The sequence below is a fragment of the Talpa occidentalis genome, unplaced genomic scaffold (genome assembly GCF_014898055.3).
Source record: "Talpa occidentalis isolate TD23 unplaced genomic scaffold, MPIMG_talOcc4v2.1 talOcc4.696, whole genome shotgun sequence".
NCBI classification, from domain to species: domain Eukaryota; kingdom Metazoa; phylum Chordata; class Mammalia; order Eulipotyphla; family Talpidae; genus Talpa; species Talpa occidentalis.
Genome location: NW_023605079.1, coordinates 10,039 through 28,165, shown reverse-complemented (window position 1 = coordinate 28,165; position 18,127 = coordinate 10,039). Strand labels below are relative to the sequence as shown.

The 18,127-nt window shown below is 38.4% G+C and overlaps 1 protein-coding gene across 1 annotated transcript; it reads left to right on the top strand.

Annotated features, from left to right (window-relative positions):
- Nucleotides 1–10,976: 10,976 nt before the first annotated feature.
- On the top strand, nt 10,977–17,249 carry LOC119230348 (plasma kallikrein-like). Its single transcript, XM_037491379.1, has 9 exons — nt 10,977–11,116; nt 11,779–11,910; nt 12,064–12,226; nt 12,325–12,437; nt 12,614–12,782; nt 13,477–13,652; nt 14,886–14,981; nt 16,459–16,598; nt 17,081–17,249. The coding sequence occupies exons 1-9, from the start codon at nt 10,987–10,989 to the stop codon at nt 17,237–17,239; spliced, it is 1,278 nt and encodes a 425-aa protein (XP_037347276.1). The 5' UTR covers nt 10,977–10,986; the 3' UTR covers nt 17,240–17,249.
- Nucleotides 17,250–18,127: the final 878 nt, after the last annotated feature.

Below are 18,127 nucleotides of genomic sequence, written 5' to 3'. Positions count from 1 at the left end.
CTGGTTTTAGAAAAATATTTAAAAAAATACAAAAAATACTAAAATACAAAAAAATACATAAATATATGTATATAGATACATATATCTATTTTCACATTTAATAGAAATGTAATTAATTATAGGTACTTTTATGGACTTATGTGTCCCAAATTATAACTATCTTTTCATGCACATATATGTGTATGTATGTATGTATATACACAAACACACATATTTTGAGTTTAGTGTTCTTCCCTATTGGTGGTATTTTTCAGTATACTTCTAGAAACATATTCAATTATTTCTGTAAAATAAAATTTTGGAAATAAAAATGCTAGATACAAAGATGTGAATATTTTCAAGGTTTTAATGACAATCATTGTGAAGTTACTTTTCAGAGAGGTTGTTCCCAAGTAGACCTTTTATACAAGCAGAGAGTTGGTCATTTACCCACCTTAGACACCTCTAGTAAGCATCTATTGCTTTGTGGTTGGGCATAATGCACCTTTCTGGACACAGAAAATTTATTTCTGGGAATTGTTGTCTCCCAGTTTGGGTCCATATGTTAGTTACCCAGACTGATCAGAACCAGTAAACAAGAGCCAAGCTGCTGGCTGCAGTGACCTGCTCAAGCCAAATCTTACAGCGAGACTTAAGCTTACCACTTCAAGAATCAGCCTCTTACTTGTTTCTCATTCGGACTTGATATATCTGAGAATGCACAGTCTGAGCTTCTGGGACTACCCATCAGGAACAGAACAAATTATAAAGACAATATTGTGTTGATGGGGATCAGCTGAGCACCAGGTCCATTCATTTCTCCCAAAGTCAGTCCACTATGGGTTCTTTGGCTTTTGAACCAATATATTTTATTTCGAACTAAGCCATTTGTGACTCCTTTTTTTTTTTTTTTTTTTATAGAGGCAATGCTTTATTTATTTGTTTGCTGGTTTGTTTGTTTGTTTGTTTTTGTTTTATACATGCCACTGGGTACAGTCAGAAGCGCGGGAGGGTGAGAGAATTCACCAGAGCCAGAGCGGGGAGCAGAGCAGGCAGAAGGACCGAAGTACACTGCTGAGGGGAGCAGCGGGCGGCAGGAGAGGTCTGCACGCCATGTGGGACCCTCCTCCGTGTGGCCGGGGAGCAGCCGGGGATCGAACCGGCGCCACAGAGGCCGCGGGCGCTTCGCAACCCAGCGCTCAACCGCTGCGCCACCAGGGAGGCCCTTGAACTCCTTTTTTACTTCACTTTTTGCAGTCAGAATCAGTAAATTAACACTGGTAACTTATATAATTAAAATGGTTGCTAATATGATGAGTAAATGACATCTTGCAGTTTTAACTTGGCTATATATATATGATTCTTACCAATTTTCATATGTTTACCAGTTGCTTGTATTTCTTCCCCAGTTTTTGCAAATTAGAGTACTTTTTCTTACTTTTCTGGATGAAGCATTTTTAAAATAAGACCTAATAATCAGACCAAAGTCCATGAATACACAAGGGCCAGTGAGACAAGATGTAATGCAGTATTTGATGTTATGAGATAATTTACATCAAGTGCCTTATACACAATCTAAAATACAATACAAACATGCCTTCATTGTCATTGTCATCATTGCTATCATCATTACTAAATTATGAGGATAAGAACCAACACCTATTAGAATTTTTTTTTGGTTCACTTCAAAGTTAGTGTATTTCCAATCACTCCTTTTAGCGCTGTTCATAAAGCCTTTATCACAGAATGATAACCGCCAGGTGATCACCAGCCCTTGTGCATTCATACGTCATCATGGGGGAGAATGGCTGCTTGATGTGTATGAAGGAGTTAAAAACACCAATGGCTTAAAAAAATAGGCAAATTTGGGCCTCCCCGGTGGCGCAGCGGTTGAGTGCTGGGCTGCAAAGCTGCCTGCAGCCTCTGCAGCGCTGGTTCGATCCCGGCCACCGGCGAGGGTCCTACACGGCGCGCAGACCTCTCCTGCTGCACCCGCTGCTCCCCCCAGCAGTGCACTTCATCAGTCTGCCTGTTCTGCACCCCGCTCTGGCTCTGGTGAATTCTCTCACCCTCCCACGCTTCAGACTATACCCAGTGCTTGTATAATAAATAAATAAATCTTTTAAAAAAAAAGCAACTTTGCAGCTAGCTGTCGCTGTACCAACTACACAGTATTTGGGCATATATGAATCAAAGTCCATACACTTGGGAACTTGTATTCCCAGAAGTTTCTACCAGAAGAGAACTCTGCTTTTCTAAATATAAACCTTCCCAAGGGTTAGTCATTTAGCATACCCCTGAGAGGGACAGAGCAAACTTTTTGATTTGAGTCGTGATTAGAGACTCAGGGCCAGAATCCGCAAAGGGCTAGGATAGTGCAGAGGAGATTTTAATCTTTAGAGCTTAACAAAGCACATGTGTCTAAGCTGCCCATTCCCTCAAAGGCCATGAAGAAATAGATAGTGAAACTGAAGCGTGACTGCTGATGGGGGGGCAGGGGACAAGTTGTCATTGAACTATCTGGTAGTTCATGGACAGTTGATCATCTATGATCATCTAAAAGTGCATATGCCACCTGGGTTGGGAAAGCTTACTAAGCAGACTTTGAAATGGTAAACTTAAATGCATATATTAAAGGCAACGTTTTAATATTTGAAATAGCAATATTATAAAGATAATATTCACTACTCTAATAATATGTGGAATGCATTTCCACATATTATTAGAGTTGTGAACAATTCCAAACAGCAAGTAGTTCAGAATTTCTTTTCAATTTAGTATTTGCTTACACTACCTAAAAAAAGAGCAAATACTGTTCCTATGCACTCATTTGTGAAGGAACCAACACCCCAAAATGCTGCTGCTTGCTTGCATTAAACTGAGATGAGAAACATTTAAATTGTACCCTAGAGATGGGAACAAGAGTAGAAGTTAAGGCAATTTATGTCCAGGACATTCATTAGCCATGTAGCTCTTCAGCAGGACTGTTACTTAACCTTTCTTAAAAAAAAAAAGTCAGATATGTATAAAACCAGTCTCTAGCTCCCTTTACAGAGCTATTGTGAGGCTCTAGTGGGGATATTTGTTATAAAAGTTTTTTGAAAAAGAGATCATACGTGGTTATTTTTATGGGACTGACATGCTCATCACTGCACCAAAATAGCCCCTAAAAGGTGGTTATTTTTTATTTTTTTAAAGATTTATTTATTCATGCATGCAAGAACTGGGTTACAGGCCAGAGGTGTAGGGGAGTGTGAAAGATTTACCAGAGACAAAGGGGAACAGAACAGGCAGATGTACTGAAATACACTGCTGAGGGGAGCAGCGGGTGAGTCAGGAGAGGTCTGCTGTGTAAAAGGTGGTTGGTTATTTTGGAAGCATGATATCGCCATAGCCTGTCAGAGAGAAACCAAATGAGGATAATTTATGTGCAAATTATTGTATTATTGTATGATTTAATAAAAATCTACCAAGTTTTTTTTTTTTTTTTTTTTATAAAGAAGTATCATAAAATGACTTTACAGGGCCTCCCCGGTGGCGCAGCGGTTGAGCGCTGGGTTGCGAAGCTGCCCGCGGCCTCTGCAGCGCAGGTTCGATCCCTGGCTGCTCCCTGGCCACCGGAGGAGGGTCCCACATGGCGCGCAGACCTCTCCTGCTGCCCACTGCTCCCCTCAGCAGTGTACTTCGGTCCTTCTGCCTGCTCTGCTCCCCGCTCTGGCTCTGGTGAATTCTCTCACCCTCCCGCGCTTCTGACTTTACTCAGTGCTTGTATAAATAAATAAATATATCTTTAAAAATAAATAAATAAATAAAATGACTTTACATAACATCTTGCATCAGTCGCATAGTTCCCTCAATATATTAATTTCCCTCTTCAGTGAAAGTCAAGTTGTATAGCTCACTCGGTATTTAGCAGAGAAAGTAATAAGGTTTGGAACACAGATATATTTCTATTAAAATTATGACATGCTTTGGTTTGAAGTTGATGTGTTTTTTTTTTTTCAATTATTCTATCACAGGATGCCTGACTCAACTATATAGAAATATCTTCTTCAAAGGTGGGGATGTAGCTGCCATCTACTCCCCAAATGCCCAACACTGTCAGATGATGTGTACCTTCCATCCAAGGTGTTTGCTATTCAGTTTTCTTCCTGCAAGTTCAACTAACAACACAGACAAAAGGTAAAAAAGTTGCCATTTCATTCTTGGAGAAACCAGTCATTTTCTCAAAATGTAATCAGTTGTATGTAAAAAGGGACAGCATGTGGCAGGGTTCTATTTCTCAAATGGGAATCAAGGCTCAGCTTCATTGGAATTATTTGGAGTGGTTCTTACCTAAGCAAATTCTTACAGCTATACCTACTGAAGAGGCCAGGTCTCTTGGATCTGGAAACATAAATTTTAAACAATGCTTCATTCACTTAAAGTAAGAGCAGCTTGTCACTTTCTATCCACAGTCTCAAAAAAATTCTTATATCATTGCTCTAAGAGATTGTCTCAAGAAAGTCTAGTTAACAGATGTATATTTCATCTGAAAAAGGAAGCATACTTGCTGTCTAACCTATGATCACAGTTGTGGATAACACAACCCTCCTATAAGAGAAAGCAAGCATTCTGTTGAGAATGTAATTAAGTAATAACCAGAGTTAGTAATTTGGATAAGTGAGAGCATTTGGGAAAATAGTTGGTAATTAAGAATCTTACTAGATGATAGTTTCCTAAGTGTAGTCATAATTTCATCATAATTTTCTTTAATTTGGACCAATATCCAGAACAAATGTATTTAGAAAAATAACCTACAAAGTGAGACTATAGTTCCCCAAAAGTTTAGGAACTTAGGAAGGATCATTAACACTTTTTTTGTTTATATCAGTCTCAATAAAATGCATTGCCAGAAAGAGTGGATGCAAGTAACACCTCAGGAAAATTAAAAATGAAGGAAAGACAGTAATTCCCTAAATTGCCTCAAAAAGAAAAGCAGAAAACTCTTTTGGGATGCATCTTTTTTGTTCCCTGACTTTCAATCAAAGAAGACAATATACATGTTTCATTTGAGCTACTAAAATTTTTAAATCTGAGAGAGGTGAAGAGACCAGTGGAAACTGTAAGCACTTCATCATTCAGGCTATCTGAGCTATTCCCTTACCCCCATTTACCCAAAGGTGGGTGTAGAACTCCAGAGCAGGAAATCACTGGTCTTTTCCTGTCATCCAGAGGCCCCTCGGGAAAGGAGGTGTATAAATCAGTATTATTACAACCCCACTGTGGCTAATAACCATTTTTAATCAAAGTGACTCAGACATTCTCTGTTTCTCTGCTGACTCTGATGAAGGTCCCTTGATACTGCATTGGAGACAGGTGCCAGAAGGACCTTGTTTTGATGGTTGTTGATCCAATTTGCTCTTCTCTTGAGAATACTGACCAGCATGTCCAATGGCCACACTGAGCCACTCAGACCAACTGGCATTTCATGCATCTTGGTTTTCAGCATGATCTGGTGCTCAAATTAGCTCTTTAATTTAACTTAACTTCTGTACTTAAAAATGTGATTGTAAAGGAAAATAATGCTAAATTGGATATTGCAAAGACCATGAGATATTGTAGAATTCCTCCAAGAATACACTTTCCAGCACATATCAGGGAAGCAGTATTATTTTCCTTATTGTTGGCTATATTTATTAGTGTATAAAAATGCTAGATATATATATCTTCAATGTTTATTATTTTACTTCCTAAGTGAAGCTACTTTTAAAAACAGGTTTGGTTGCTTCTTCAAAGACAGTGTTACAGGATCCTTGCCAAGAGTATCACGGACAAATGCAATTTCTGGACATTCCTTAAAGCAATGTGGTCATCAAATAAGTGGTAAGGTGGGACTTTCTTTGCAGAATTCGAGTGAATAAGGGGTCTGCTTTAGAACAGCTCTGGCTCGAAGTCTCCACTATAGTGGACTTTTGGAGGGAGCACTCAGAACTGAGATGCAGCTGTGTTCTGACGCATCCTCTTGTCTTTGTCAGCCAAACATGCTTCACCAACCTCTATTATTTCTGAGGTTACACTACAGTGTAAGGGAGACAGAAAATGAATAAACATCCAAACATCATTCCACCTTGATTCTAGGTAAGAAACTTTTTTAAAAAAGATGTATTTATTTATGCATACAAGAGCTGGGATAGAGGCCAGAGATGCAGGGTGAGAGGATGCAGGGTGACAGGCCAGAGATCCTCTGGTGAGAGGATTCACCAGAGACAGAGTGGGGAACAGAACAGGCAGACTAACTGAAATACACTGCTGAGGGAGCAGCAGACGAGACAGGAGAGGTCTGCTGCGCCATGTGGGTTGCTCACTGGCAGGCCAGGGATTGAACTCATGCTGCAGAGACTGTGGATTGCTTCATAGTGGTGGTGCTTAACCCTTGCACCACCAGGGAGGCCCAAGAAACTTGAAGAGAATCTAGGTGTTCCCCTCCCTATTTTACTTGAGGGCTCTTAGTGGTTCTCAGCCAGGGTAATTATGTCCTTCCAGGGGACACTTAGCAATATTTTGGGGGTGGGGGGGATATTACTGGCATCTGGTGAGTAGAGGCCAGAGATGCTGCTAAACATTCTACAAAGCACAGGGAAGCCCCCACCACCACAACTGGCCTAGCCCCAAATGTCTGCAGTGCCAAGGTTAAGAATCCCTGTCGTATACTCCTAAACCCAAACTGAAGGACTGGGCTCTGTAAATCTTGTTAAGAATAATATTTCTAGAAAGAAATATGAAGACTAGGACATAAATCATTGAGATTTTATCTTTAGTTACTCTATTTATCTATAGTTAATTTCATGGGTTCAAATTTTGGATATTTAAACATTTTTCAACCTTTCCTCTCCCAGTAATACCATTCCCCCAACACACACATACACACACACACACACACACACACATCTTGTACCTGTAGTTTATATCAACCAGTCCTTAGTCATAAAGCTGTGGGCCTGATGTAGCCAATACGTAGTTTACCCAAGATCTATTTTATAGATCAAATCTGGATCTTAATGTAACTTAGTACAATTTCATTAAGCATTATTTTCAATTGTGTATCACAGTAAAATTGAAAGAAAAACATAATGGTGCTTTTCTCAATACTCTCATTATTATTATGTTTTCCACCCAAATTTAGTCTTCTCACAGTTTGATTCAATATTTCCTTCTAACTCTCCCTAGGTATCTTAAAGTGAAAAATTGCTGTCAGGCACATAAAGTCTCTAAACTCAGGGCCAATTTTAGTTTAAAATATTTAGAGGTTAGTTTATAACTTTCCACTAATCATAAAGAAAAGCCTTAGTTTGTAAGTATCCCCTTAGTTTATAGTCTCTTATGCAACAGAATTAGGAGGAGACTCCAGTTTGACAATCTGATAATCTGCAAATCTTTGTGTACATGGACCGCTGTGAATAATCCACCACTCTGCCCACCTCAATATATCTTTTCTGCTCAACTATGATTCTTCCACCATTACCATCATTAATCTGGTTTTATGACATCTTCAAGGATACCACTTAGGTGTGGAAAATTATATATAATACAATATGGTTTAAACTGCTGGTTTCCTTAACCAAGAGTCTAACTAACAAAATTGAGTCTTTAAAGAGCCAAAATTTATAAATTGGTTCACATTCTATTAAAATAATTATCTATATATTTTCTTTTTTTTTTTAATATGTTAGCCTAGGAACTCCTAGGTTTGTTTTGTTTTGTTTTGTTTTTTATAGAGGCATGTTTTTATTTATTTTTATTTATTTGTTTGTTTGTTTTTGTTATACATGCACTGGGTACAGTCAGAAGCGCGGAGGGTGAGAGAGTTCACCAGAGCCAGAGCAGGGAGCAGAACAGGCAGAAGGACTGAAGCACACTTCTGAGGGGAGCAGCGGGCGGCAGGAGAGGTCTGCGCGCCATGTGGGACCCTCCTCCGGTAGCCGGGGAGCAGCCGGGAATCGAACCGGCACCGCAGAGCCGCGGGCAGCTTCGCAACCCAGCGCTCAACCGCTGCGCCACCAGGGAGGCCTATCTATATTTTCAACTGAAAAGATTCTTAGTGGAACATAACATAATTTTAAAGTAAGAACAAAAATGGTTTCATCATACATATATAAAAACTTCACATTTTAAAATGATTTGACACATAGATGTCAATGACAGGGCTAAGATGTAATTCACAAGCAGACAGGAGTAGTTGAATACCAAGAAATAACACAGAGATAAACCCTCTCAGCGCAAGAGGTTGAAGGCCAATCCCTATATACATTACTGCCTTATTTATACATTACTGCCTTATTTATCACTATTCAATAATTTTAACATGAAATATTACTTCTATGGCTGCACATACCTTATAGTTTTGGAAGTACAGTAGCCCTTTTTTCATGCCAGTGCTCTAACGTCTATTAGAATGTATTTATTTCAAGTGCAGTATAATAATTTAGTGACAAATAAGAAAATCCCAAAGCCCCTAGTTAATATGGAAGATATCATAAATGGACTAATATTCTTCCAAATTACCCTACTCAAATGGTTAAACAGTGGATGATCTACTTCTAGAAAGGATACTGAATTTTGCTCTATGTGTTTTTATCTGTACAGCTTGCACCGTGACATTTATAAAGGAATTGATATTAGAGGAGTCAATATTAATGAATCTAAAGTTGAAAGTGTTGAAGAATGCCAGAAAAGATGTACGAACATATCCTCTGCCAATTTTTCACCTATGCCACAGAAAAATTTATTGCAGGATATCGGTGAGTAAAATTTATAGCATTTGTTCTTTCTGATGGTACTTTTTAGGATTTCTGTTTATTGTAACCTTTTTTTTTTCCCAGCAGAAAAACAAACAAGGCTTTTAGACCTAACTACTCCCTTTATTTGCTTAATCATTTTGGTATCATTTTTCCAAAGCAAATAATTTTCATTTGGCCCACAGAGAGCATGTTCTTGTGGAATGAGGGTTAGTATTAAAGAATAAAGTTCCCACCCCATTCTCACTAACTTTTCCTCTGCAGGGGGAAAAGTTGTGTATTTGGTTAATAATGCAAAACACCTAACCCACTCATTTTCAAAGCCATTATTCTCATTACTTTGTTTATTTTACACCCATCATGGATCCTGTCAACTCAGAGTGGACTGCTGCATGTAACTCAATGTTTACGAAGCAGAGTAACCTCTTTTCTTGCTTTCAGGAACACCTGCATATTAAAGCACAGTCCTGGAGGTACACCCACAAGTATAAAAGTCCTGGATAATGTGGCATCTGGATTCTCACTGAAGCCCTGTGCACTCTCAGAAATTGGTAATTGTCTGGCTACTTTTTCTCTATGGTATTCATTCTTCTTTAAACATTCATTAGAATTCAGTGGTAAAGGCCTTGGCTTTTCTCAGTGGGTAAGTGTTGATTACAAATTCAGTCTCTTTATATTTTATTAGACTATTCAGATTTTCTAGTTCTTTTTCAGTCAGTTTCAATGGTTTGTGTATTTCTAGGTATTTGTCCATTTTGTTTAGTTTTTCTAATTTGTTAGTATACAGTTCCTAATAATAGTTTTTAGTTACAATCCCTTTAATTTCAGATTTATAATTTCCCCAGAATTTTTAAAGGACAGCTTTGCTGGACATAGAATTCTTGGCTAATAGTCTTTTTCTTTTAATATTTTGAATCTATCATTTTACTGTCTTTGAGTTTTATTGGTTTGATGAGAAATCAGTGGTTACTCTTACTGGGAGCAGTTTGTGTATGACAAGTTCTTTTTCTACTGTTTCATTCAACATATTTTATCTTTTGCTTTCAACAGTTTGAGTATGATGTGTTTAGGTCTGGATTGCTTTGAGCTCATTTTACCTGAGCTTTCATGAGCTTCTTGTGGAATATGGAAAAACAAAACAAAGAGTCATATAAAACTGAACTAATAACAAGCCCTAGAAATCTGACTGTAGACTTGAGGCTACTTGAGGGTGGGGGTGGGGAGGTAGGGTGGGTGGATGTGTCGTGGTAACCTATACCTGAAGGGGGGAATCCTATACCTCTAAATAATATACAGCGCTGCAAACCAATGTTACCTTGATTTAAAAAAAATAAAGTATTTCCTAACACCTAAGCATAGTCCAGAAAAGAAATGGGTCTTGCCATGAGGTAGTAAGCTCCTTATCACTATAGATGTCTAATTCAACGTTGAAAAACTTGCCAGGGATATCCTTGAGAAGATGCAATTATAGCTTGGCATAGATGACCCCTTAAATTCTCCTCCAGCTTGAAGAGTCTCTGATTTTTAAAAAAGATTTAATTAGTTGAGTTCTTGTTTCCTAGACCACCTACATAAAGTTAATATTATGTTATGGGGAGAAGCTCTCTTTTGATCCAACTGCTTGAATTAGTATTCTTTTGTCCTTCCCGTAATAATTGTCCTTCCCGTAATAATTGCTGTTATGATATTTTAGCCAACATAATTTTGTTAGATTTCTACTATAAAATTAAGTGAATAATAGAAAAGTGGAATTATAAAATAAGATCATATAAGGACAATGAAAGTGGGTTTTCTCCTGTTCTAATCAATGGACACATGGTTTTCTTGTTAGTTATCTGAAATTTTTGTTTCTCTCTTTTTATAAAATTTTTTTTCATAAAATTCAGAAAAACGTAAGACAATTCCTTGTGTTCCGAAGGCTGGGAACTCAGGGACGGGAACTCAGGCTGTTTGCACTGGTTGGGGATGGGACTGGTAGTATAGGCAGAGCTAGTTAATTCCTCTGACATATGAATCTGACTTATCAGAATTAGATCAATTTTTTTCCTCTTTTAAACAGCAAACACGTTTGGGGCTGCTTTAACAGACATTTTTTGCACTTAGGTGTTTAGTGCTATGAGTTACAAATGGTCAAAATCTCCTCAGCATTATGTCACATGCTGACGACTTTCCTCCTTCTGCGAGTCCACAGGCTGCAACATGAACATCTTCCAACATCTTGCCTTTACTGATGTGGATGTTGCCAGAGTTAAGGCTCCAGACGCTCTTGTATGTCGAACCATCTGCACTTATCACCCCAACTGCCACTTCTTCACCTTCTATCCGAATACATGGACCATCGAATCCCAAAGGCGAGTATGAATGCGTAATACAAGTACTATCCTGTCACGTACTTTCATAGCTTGAGTTTTTTCTTAAGTTTTATTCATTTCCCTCAAAATGCTTAAACGCAGTTTGAGTGCTTTTCTTCCAGGTGCAGATTAGTTAAAAGATTAGCAGAGTTTTCTGCCAGCCTTCTTTTCCTTAAACCTAGCATTGAAGCAAGGAACACCAGCTGTGGGAAACAAAGGACCTTAATGCTTGGAATTAGCCTCAAGTAAAATCCCTGCCAGCAGCTTATACTTTAAGCTGGTTGGCTCTAACTACTCTGTTTCTGAAACTAGAGCTATGTTTATCCTGATCAAGGTTCTGCTCCTACCTTTCTACCCTCAGATTACCCACCCTTCATATACAAGATGAGGCCAAAGGAAGGGGCCGTGGTTACATAAGCACAACAGGAACATAAATCCCCAGAATATGCTCTTTCCTCCTTTTTTTCAATTAGAAGGTGCAATTTTACCATTTTCTTTTCACGCTATCTGCGCCTATCATTTTTCTTCCATAAGATGTGGCTTGACTTACATTTAATCTCTATAATTCATTAGAGTACTATAGCCTGATTTACTTTGAAGAATATTTCTCAGAAGAATAGAATTTTCAGGAGTGCTTTTTTTGACAGAGGTGTTTTTGTATTTACCTTTCTCTCTCACTTTTTTTTTTAATAGAAATATTTGTTTCCTTAAGACTTCGAAAAGTGGGGCACCGAGTCCCCCCACTCCTCAGGAAAATGCCATATCTGGATACAGCCTTTTAACCTGCTCAAAAACTTTGCCTGGTAATCTGATTCAATAATAATGTGACATAAAATGTGATGAATTTTATGATCAGCTGACAAATAATAGTGTTGACGTAATCCTAAATTCACTAAGAAGTTGTGTAATGGTGAATTATTGCTGTTTTCATTTTTTTATGTTTATAATTGGCACAGAGCCCTGCCATTTCAAAACTCACTCAAGAGTTGATTTCGGAGGGGAAGAACTGAATGTGACCTTCGTGGAAGGAGTGAATGTTTGCCAAGAGACTTGTACAAAGATGATCCGCTGTCAATTTTTCACTTATTCTTTACTCCCAGAGGATTGTAGAGGAGAGAAGTTAGTGAAACTTTCCTTTTCGAAGATAGTTGGCAAGACAATTTCCTGAGCCTTCCTTTTCTGTGAAGTTTGATCTTTATTCTGGTCATTTTACGTAGGTGTAAATGTTCCTTGCGATTGTCTTTGGATGGTTCCCCTACCAGGATTACATCCAGGACACAAGTGATCTCTGGTTATTCTTTGAGGTTGTGTAAAAGGGGAGATGGCTCTGGTGAGTACACTTTCCTTTTCCAGAGGTGTAAACAGATGTCTGTATTGCTTTTGTTTGTCTAGCTTGCTTAGTACCAAGTTGTGAAATACATAACGGGGATTATGTAGTGTGTTCCCTTAGGCAGAAGAGGACTCTGATTCCCCTCTAATTCCAACTGCCCAACATTCTCATTTTAGTTTGCACAACAAATGCAAACTCACGCATCGTTGGAGGAACAGACTCAGCATGGGGAGAGTGGCCCTGGCAGGTGAGCATGCAAGCTAGGCTGCCAGCTCAGAGGCACCTGTGTGGAGGCTCCATCATCAGCCCGCAGTGGGTCCTGACTGCTGCCCACTGCTTTGATGGGTGAGTTTGGGGAGCAGGGTGCAACTTATCCCTTGCCTTTTTGTTTTTATTTATTTTTAAATAATTTTTATGTTATTTATTGTTATTTATCCATTTTTAGATATAGTACTTTTTTCTTTTTTTTTTTTTTTTTATAGTACTTTTTTCTTACATTGTTAATTTTTGGATGATACATGATTTCTCCCCTGAGGTGTGGTCACCATAGTTCTCTCACCACCAAAGCACCCATGGTCCATCACCGTATTCCCTCGTCTCCCCACCAGATATATTTTAAATGAGCTGAAGTCTCCCTAATTTGGCCCAGTGTATCTTCTGACGGTTTTGAATTTCATGGAAGCCACTGCTTTCAGATGTGGTGAACTGAACCTGATTTTTCTGTGATAAAATGCTAGAGTTTCTCCTTACCATAACTTTTCTCAGAAATGAAAAAGCAACTTTCTTATATTTGTATTTACAGTAAACATGAAATAATTATATAAATGTACATTTTCAGGTTTTTTTATCTAAATCTTCAGAGATTCAGCACTGCTGCTGTTAGTGAGGACAAAGTGCCAGGGGGAGAATTTAGAGAAGAAAAAATATGTCATAGGCAGCATTTTCTTCCCAGTTCTTTTTTGAGGGAGAAAGAGAAAGGAAAAATCACAATCTAAAGGCCAGTCTTCCTGGTTTCAAGGCCTTTATTTTTCCCTCCTAGGCTTTCCTTCCCAGATATTTGGAGAATTTATAGTGGCATTTCAAATCTGTCGGCGATAACAATGGAAACACCCGTCTCAAAAATTAAAGAGATTATTATTCACCAAGATTATAAAATCTCAGAAAGTGGTCATGATATTGCTTTAGTAAAACTTGAGGCACCTTTGAATTACACTGGTACGTAGCACATTCAGAAGAAGCTGTATAGCTGAATTGCTTTGTTTAAAAATTTCATATCAGTTTGAGCGATCTGAATGTGGAAAGGTTGTCTTTTTCTGGTTGGTGGAATTGGGGAAAAGGCAAGAATCATCAAGGAAATTAAAACCTATGCTTGACAAAAACAAAATTTCTTCTACTTGCAGGGCAAGAAACTTGAGTTAGTTCCTTCAGGTAGGAATGCTAAGTGCCACATTACTGAAACAATAGACATAAGAATGTTTTTGTCATCTGGGAAATGTTCTTTTCCTTTGACAAGAGTAGCAGAATTTCCATGGCCTTGGGCTTAGACATACCAAGAATATATGATGGCAAGTGGGATAAGATAGTAATTTCCAGGAGTAAATTGAGTAGAGAGTGATGCAATAGAAAGCTCTAGGAAGATGGTGGCATCTTGGCTGGAGGTACTGCCATAGGAGGTAAAGATCTCCATAGTCATAGATTCCCTTTTGTCCATTAAGGACTGTGACTCTGGGCAAGGTTCTTTCATCTCTTTGCATCTCTGATTTCCTCATCTGTAAAGTGGGCATGGTAATCACACCTTGATTTGTCTAGTAACTAAATTTAATAGTTAAAGCACTTACAAATAGCATGTGAATAGTGTAGACATTTGGCCATTACTATTAAGTGTAGCACACAGAGTAAGACACAAGAACTTTTACATTCTTTTGACAGTAAATTTGGGTTCTGAGTTTTAGAATGTCTCCAGAAAAATTAATACCAAAAATATCATGTAAGAATGACACTGATGGTGAGAAATTTTCTTGAACCATTGCCCTTAGAATTTGAACAGAGGGGCCTCTCTGGTAGCCTATGGGTTAAGTCTCAGTGCTATCACCTCTGTGGCCTAGGTTCAATCCCCAGCTGGGAGCTAACCCACATCTGGTGCAGCAGACCTCTTCTGTCTCAACTGCGGCTCCCCTCAGCAGTATATTTCAGTAGATCCATCTGTTCTGCTCCCTACTATGTCTCTGGTAAATCCTCTCACCCCTGGCACCTCTGGCCTGCACTCCAGTTCTTCAACAAACAAATCAACATTTTTTTAAAAAGAAGTTGAACAGAAAGCAAAAATGTTATTTTTGGTGCTACTCTACTGTAAGAGAATATGGGTAAAGTAAAGCATGCATTATTCAAGTCTGTAATTACATCTGTAATTTTGTCTAACCAAGCCCTAATTTAAAAATTATCTTTCAGAATTACAAAAACAAATATGCCTACCTTCCAAACACAACATAAATACAATTTATACCAACTGTTGGGTAACTGGATGGGGTTTCACAAAGGAAAAAGGTATGACGTGACATTTTAAATGTTGTTCCTAAAGCAAATCTTATGTATCAAAGTACATTGAGTAGATCAGTTTAATTGACTTTTCTCTAAAATTGCATATACCGTCTTGATCTTTTCAATCTACTCATTCCCAAATATTTATCCAGTGATTCTTGATAAGTGAGCCTGGAAGATTTTGTTAGAAGACCTTTTAATCATCTTACTTTATAATTAAGATCATTTGTTTGAGTTCACAAAAAGGACACACCCATACGGGGCTAACAAGACCAGCCTATTCATCCTATCCTCAGTATTTACAGTTCTTATTTTCCAGGACGTGGTTCTCCCGCCACATGAATGACCAGTATAGGCAGGCTTGCCTTCTCTCTTTATGGCACTTAGTATGGTCTTGTTTTGTTTTTGTATGTTTCCATGAACACTTCCTGAAACCAGTGATCCACTTCCCTACCAATGCTTTAAATAATTCAGTAAGATACATGAGTTTATAAAGGAAGCCAATGAAATTGCAATAGTTATTAAAATAATTTACATATAATTGATGGCGAAGTCATAGGTTCTGCTAATACTGTGTGTGTTGCCTCTATTCCTAACTGAAGGGAGTGTTAGGGTTCAGTTGGAGGTTAGTTAAAATAAAGATTTTTTTTTTTCTATCTGCGTTTATAAACCATGTGAATTCTTTCGGTGAGCCTTGTTAAAAATCCTTGCTTATTGATACATGGAGTATTTCAATTTTCCAGGAAACAGATCATTCTTTCTTCCCCAAATTATGTTCCTGATAGACACTATAGGGAATATTTGCATGTTATTGGAGAGAGCTTGAGGATCTCTTGATTTAGTCTTTTATCCAATGAATTCAAATTTTTGAAGTTTTTGACCAATACCTTGACACAGAAAGAAATTAAAAGTTAGCCCAACTAAACAAAGAGCTTTCCCAACATATGTCCATGGGGAATCCGGACACGTCATTACTTACAAAGTTTCCTCATGGAAAATGCTCGCTTGCAGTTACACAAAAAACAAAACACTCCTGTGTTGCTAGAGGTTTGGGTTTTTTCTTCAAACATCATATACTTTAAAATTATCATTTTGAGTATATAAAACAAATCCTGAAATGTAAGAACTTCCAGGCATTGGGATGGTAGGTGATAAAAGGGAATTTCTATTGAGACAAGAAGATGGCAGAGAATACGAAAGCAAAATCTCTGGTGCAGGGTTTTCCCAACATTGCATCAAAAGCCACTAGTTGTCTTTCTCAATCTCTCTTTCTCTCTCCTTCCCTCCCTCCCTACTTTTCTCCTTCCCTTCTCCAATCTCCCTCCTGTTTCTCTGTGTGTATAATTCTACTTTCTCACTGTTACTAATTTTACCCAAAAAATGATCTTAATAAAAAGTTTATCTTTCCCATATCCCTCAAGGCTATAGTTTTGTTTTCATATTATATTTTCTTCTTCTGAAGTTATATATTGGTACTTCATAGGTGAAATCCAAAATATCCTCCAGAAGGCAAGTATTCCTTTGGTAACAAATGAAGAATGCCAGAAAAGATACAGCGATTATGAAATAACCAAGCAGATGATTTGTGCTGGCTATAAAGAAGGCGGGAAAGATGCTTGTAAGGTAATGCTTACAATTATGAGAAAACTCCAACAGCAACCTGAGAAAATTCATTTAAAAGTATATTTTCCAAGAGTACATCATTCTAGTGTTTTTTAAAAAAAATTCAGAACCAAATGATCTGATAGTTCTGTAACTTTTACCAAATTGAATGTCTGTCATTTACATATAGTTTGCATACATGTCACAGTCTGTGCAGAGACATGCAGTATTTAAGGGGGGGGGAATTGTATGTAAGACAACTGTACTAAAATATAAGGACATTAGATTTGACATAGGGATGATGATGTCAAAATATCTTTGTTGGAATAAACAGAAAATGCAACCATATTATTGAATTACATCATTTTCACCACATCCAACAGCTAATGAGGCTGAGCGAGTGGAAAAACTCTAAGAAACTAGATGTGTTGTGTGACTATAGAACTTTAAAGGCACATTTATCCTAACTTTCTATCATATTCTTTTTCTACCCTCTGTGACAGGGAGATTCAGGTGGTCCCTTAGCTTGTAAACACAAAGGAATATGGCACTTGGTGGGCATCACCAGTTGGGGTGAAGGCTGTGGCCACAGGGATCACCCAGGTGTCTACACCAAAGTTGCTGAATACTTGGACTGGATTTTAGAGAAGACAGAACAGTGATGGACAGCCTTTTGATGAAGTTGCCAGTGTGACGAGATTTTTAGAGGTGAAAAGAGGTGGTTTGTGACATAAGTTTTACAATCTGGTTTCAGCGCACATGCTGAGCCTTGGAGTCCTTACTTGCCAAAGCCTGGAGAGTGGTATCTACCTCCACAGATAAAAAACAAAATCAAAAAACAAAAAACAATGAACACCGCTACCAACCAAGCTGCTGAGGGCTGCGTCTTGCAGAGAGAGGTATGCCCTCAGCATTTGGAGGTAACAACTGTACATCTCCATGATTGTTTGCTGTGAAATAAAATGGGAAAACAGTGTGGCTAAAAAGTGTTTTCTTCTGATTGGGAAACAGAACTGAGTCTAGACTAAGCTAGTCTAGATTCCTGCACAGTGTCTGGGATCAAATCATTGCAATCTAACCACTTCCTCTGAACTCAGTGCATCTCCAAGCTAATCCTTTCTTCTCTGTGCCTCCCCTGTGTGGTTATTAAAATCTACTTCCTACCTCACCTGGAATGAAGAGCAGCAGTGACTTGGGGTTTGTTCTGCCAAGTGGAAGGGGATTTTCACTTTTCCAAGGAAGAGATGGAGGGGGGGAATTGAAAGAGAATAGTCGTACAAATTTTCATTTTGACCTTGGGGACCCTGGATAGCTGAGTGTTCCAACCCAGGTGCCCAGGGAAGGCCTGTGGGGCTACAGTGGTCTGATTGCAGCTCCCACAGTAGGCTCATGGGACAGGCTTTGTGGAAGGTGAGGGACCTTTTTGGCAGGGGCCTTCATGGTTACCAGGCTCTGTAATTCAAGAAGCACTCTTAGGTCGAACTATTTCATAAAACTCATGGTAGAAGGAAGTAGCTCTGGAATGAAGGTTATAAATCTTTCAGCAACAC

Bases quoted from the DNA above. Each gene is read 5' to 3' on its own strand.
- LOC119230348 (XM_037491379.1), top strand. From the start codon at position 10,987: ATGTGGATGTTGCCAGAGTTAAGGCTCCAGACGCTCTTGTATGTCGAA. The intron at 12,227-12,324 runs GTTAGTGAAACT...CATTTTACGTAG, and splicing joins GAGGATTGTAGAGGAGAGAA to GTGTAAATGTTCCTTGCGAT. The intron at 12,438-12,613 runs GTGAGTACACTT...TTCTCATTTTAG, and splicing joins TAAAAGGGGAGATGGCTCTG to TTTGCACAACAAATGCAAAC.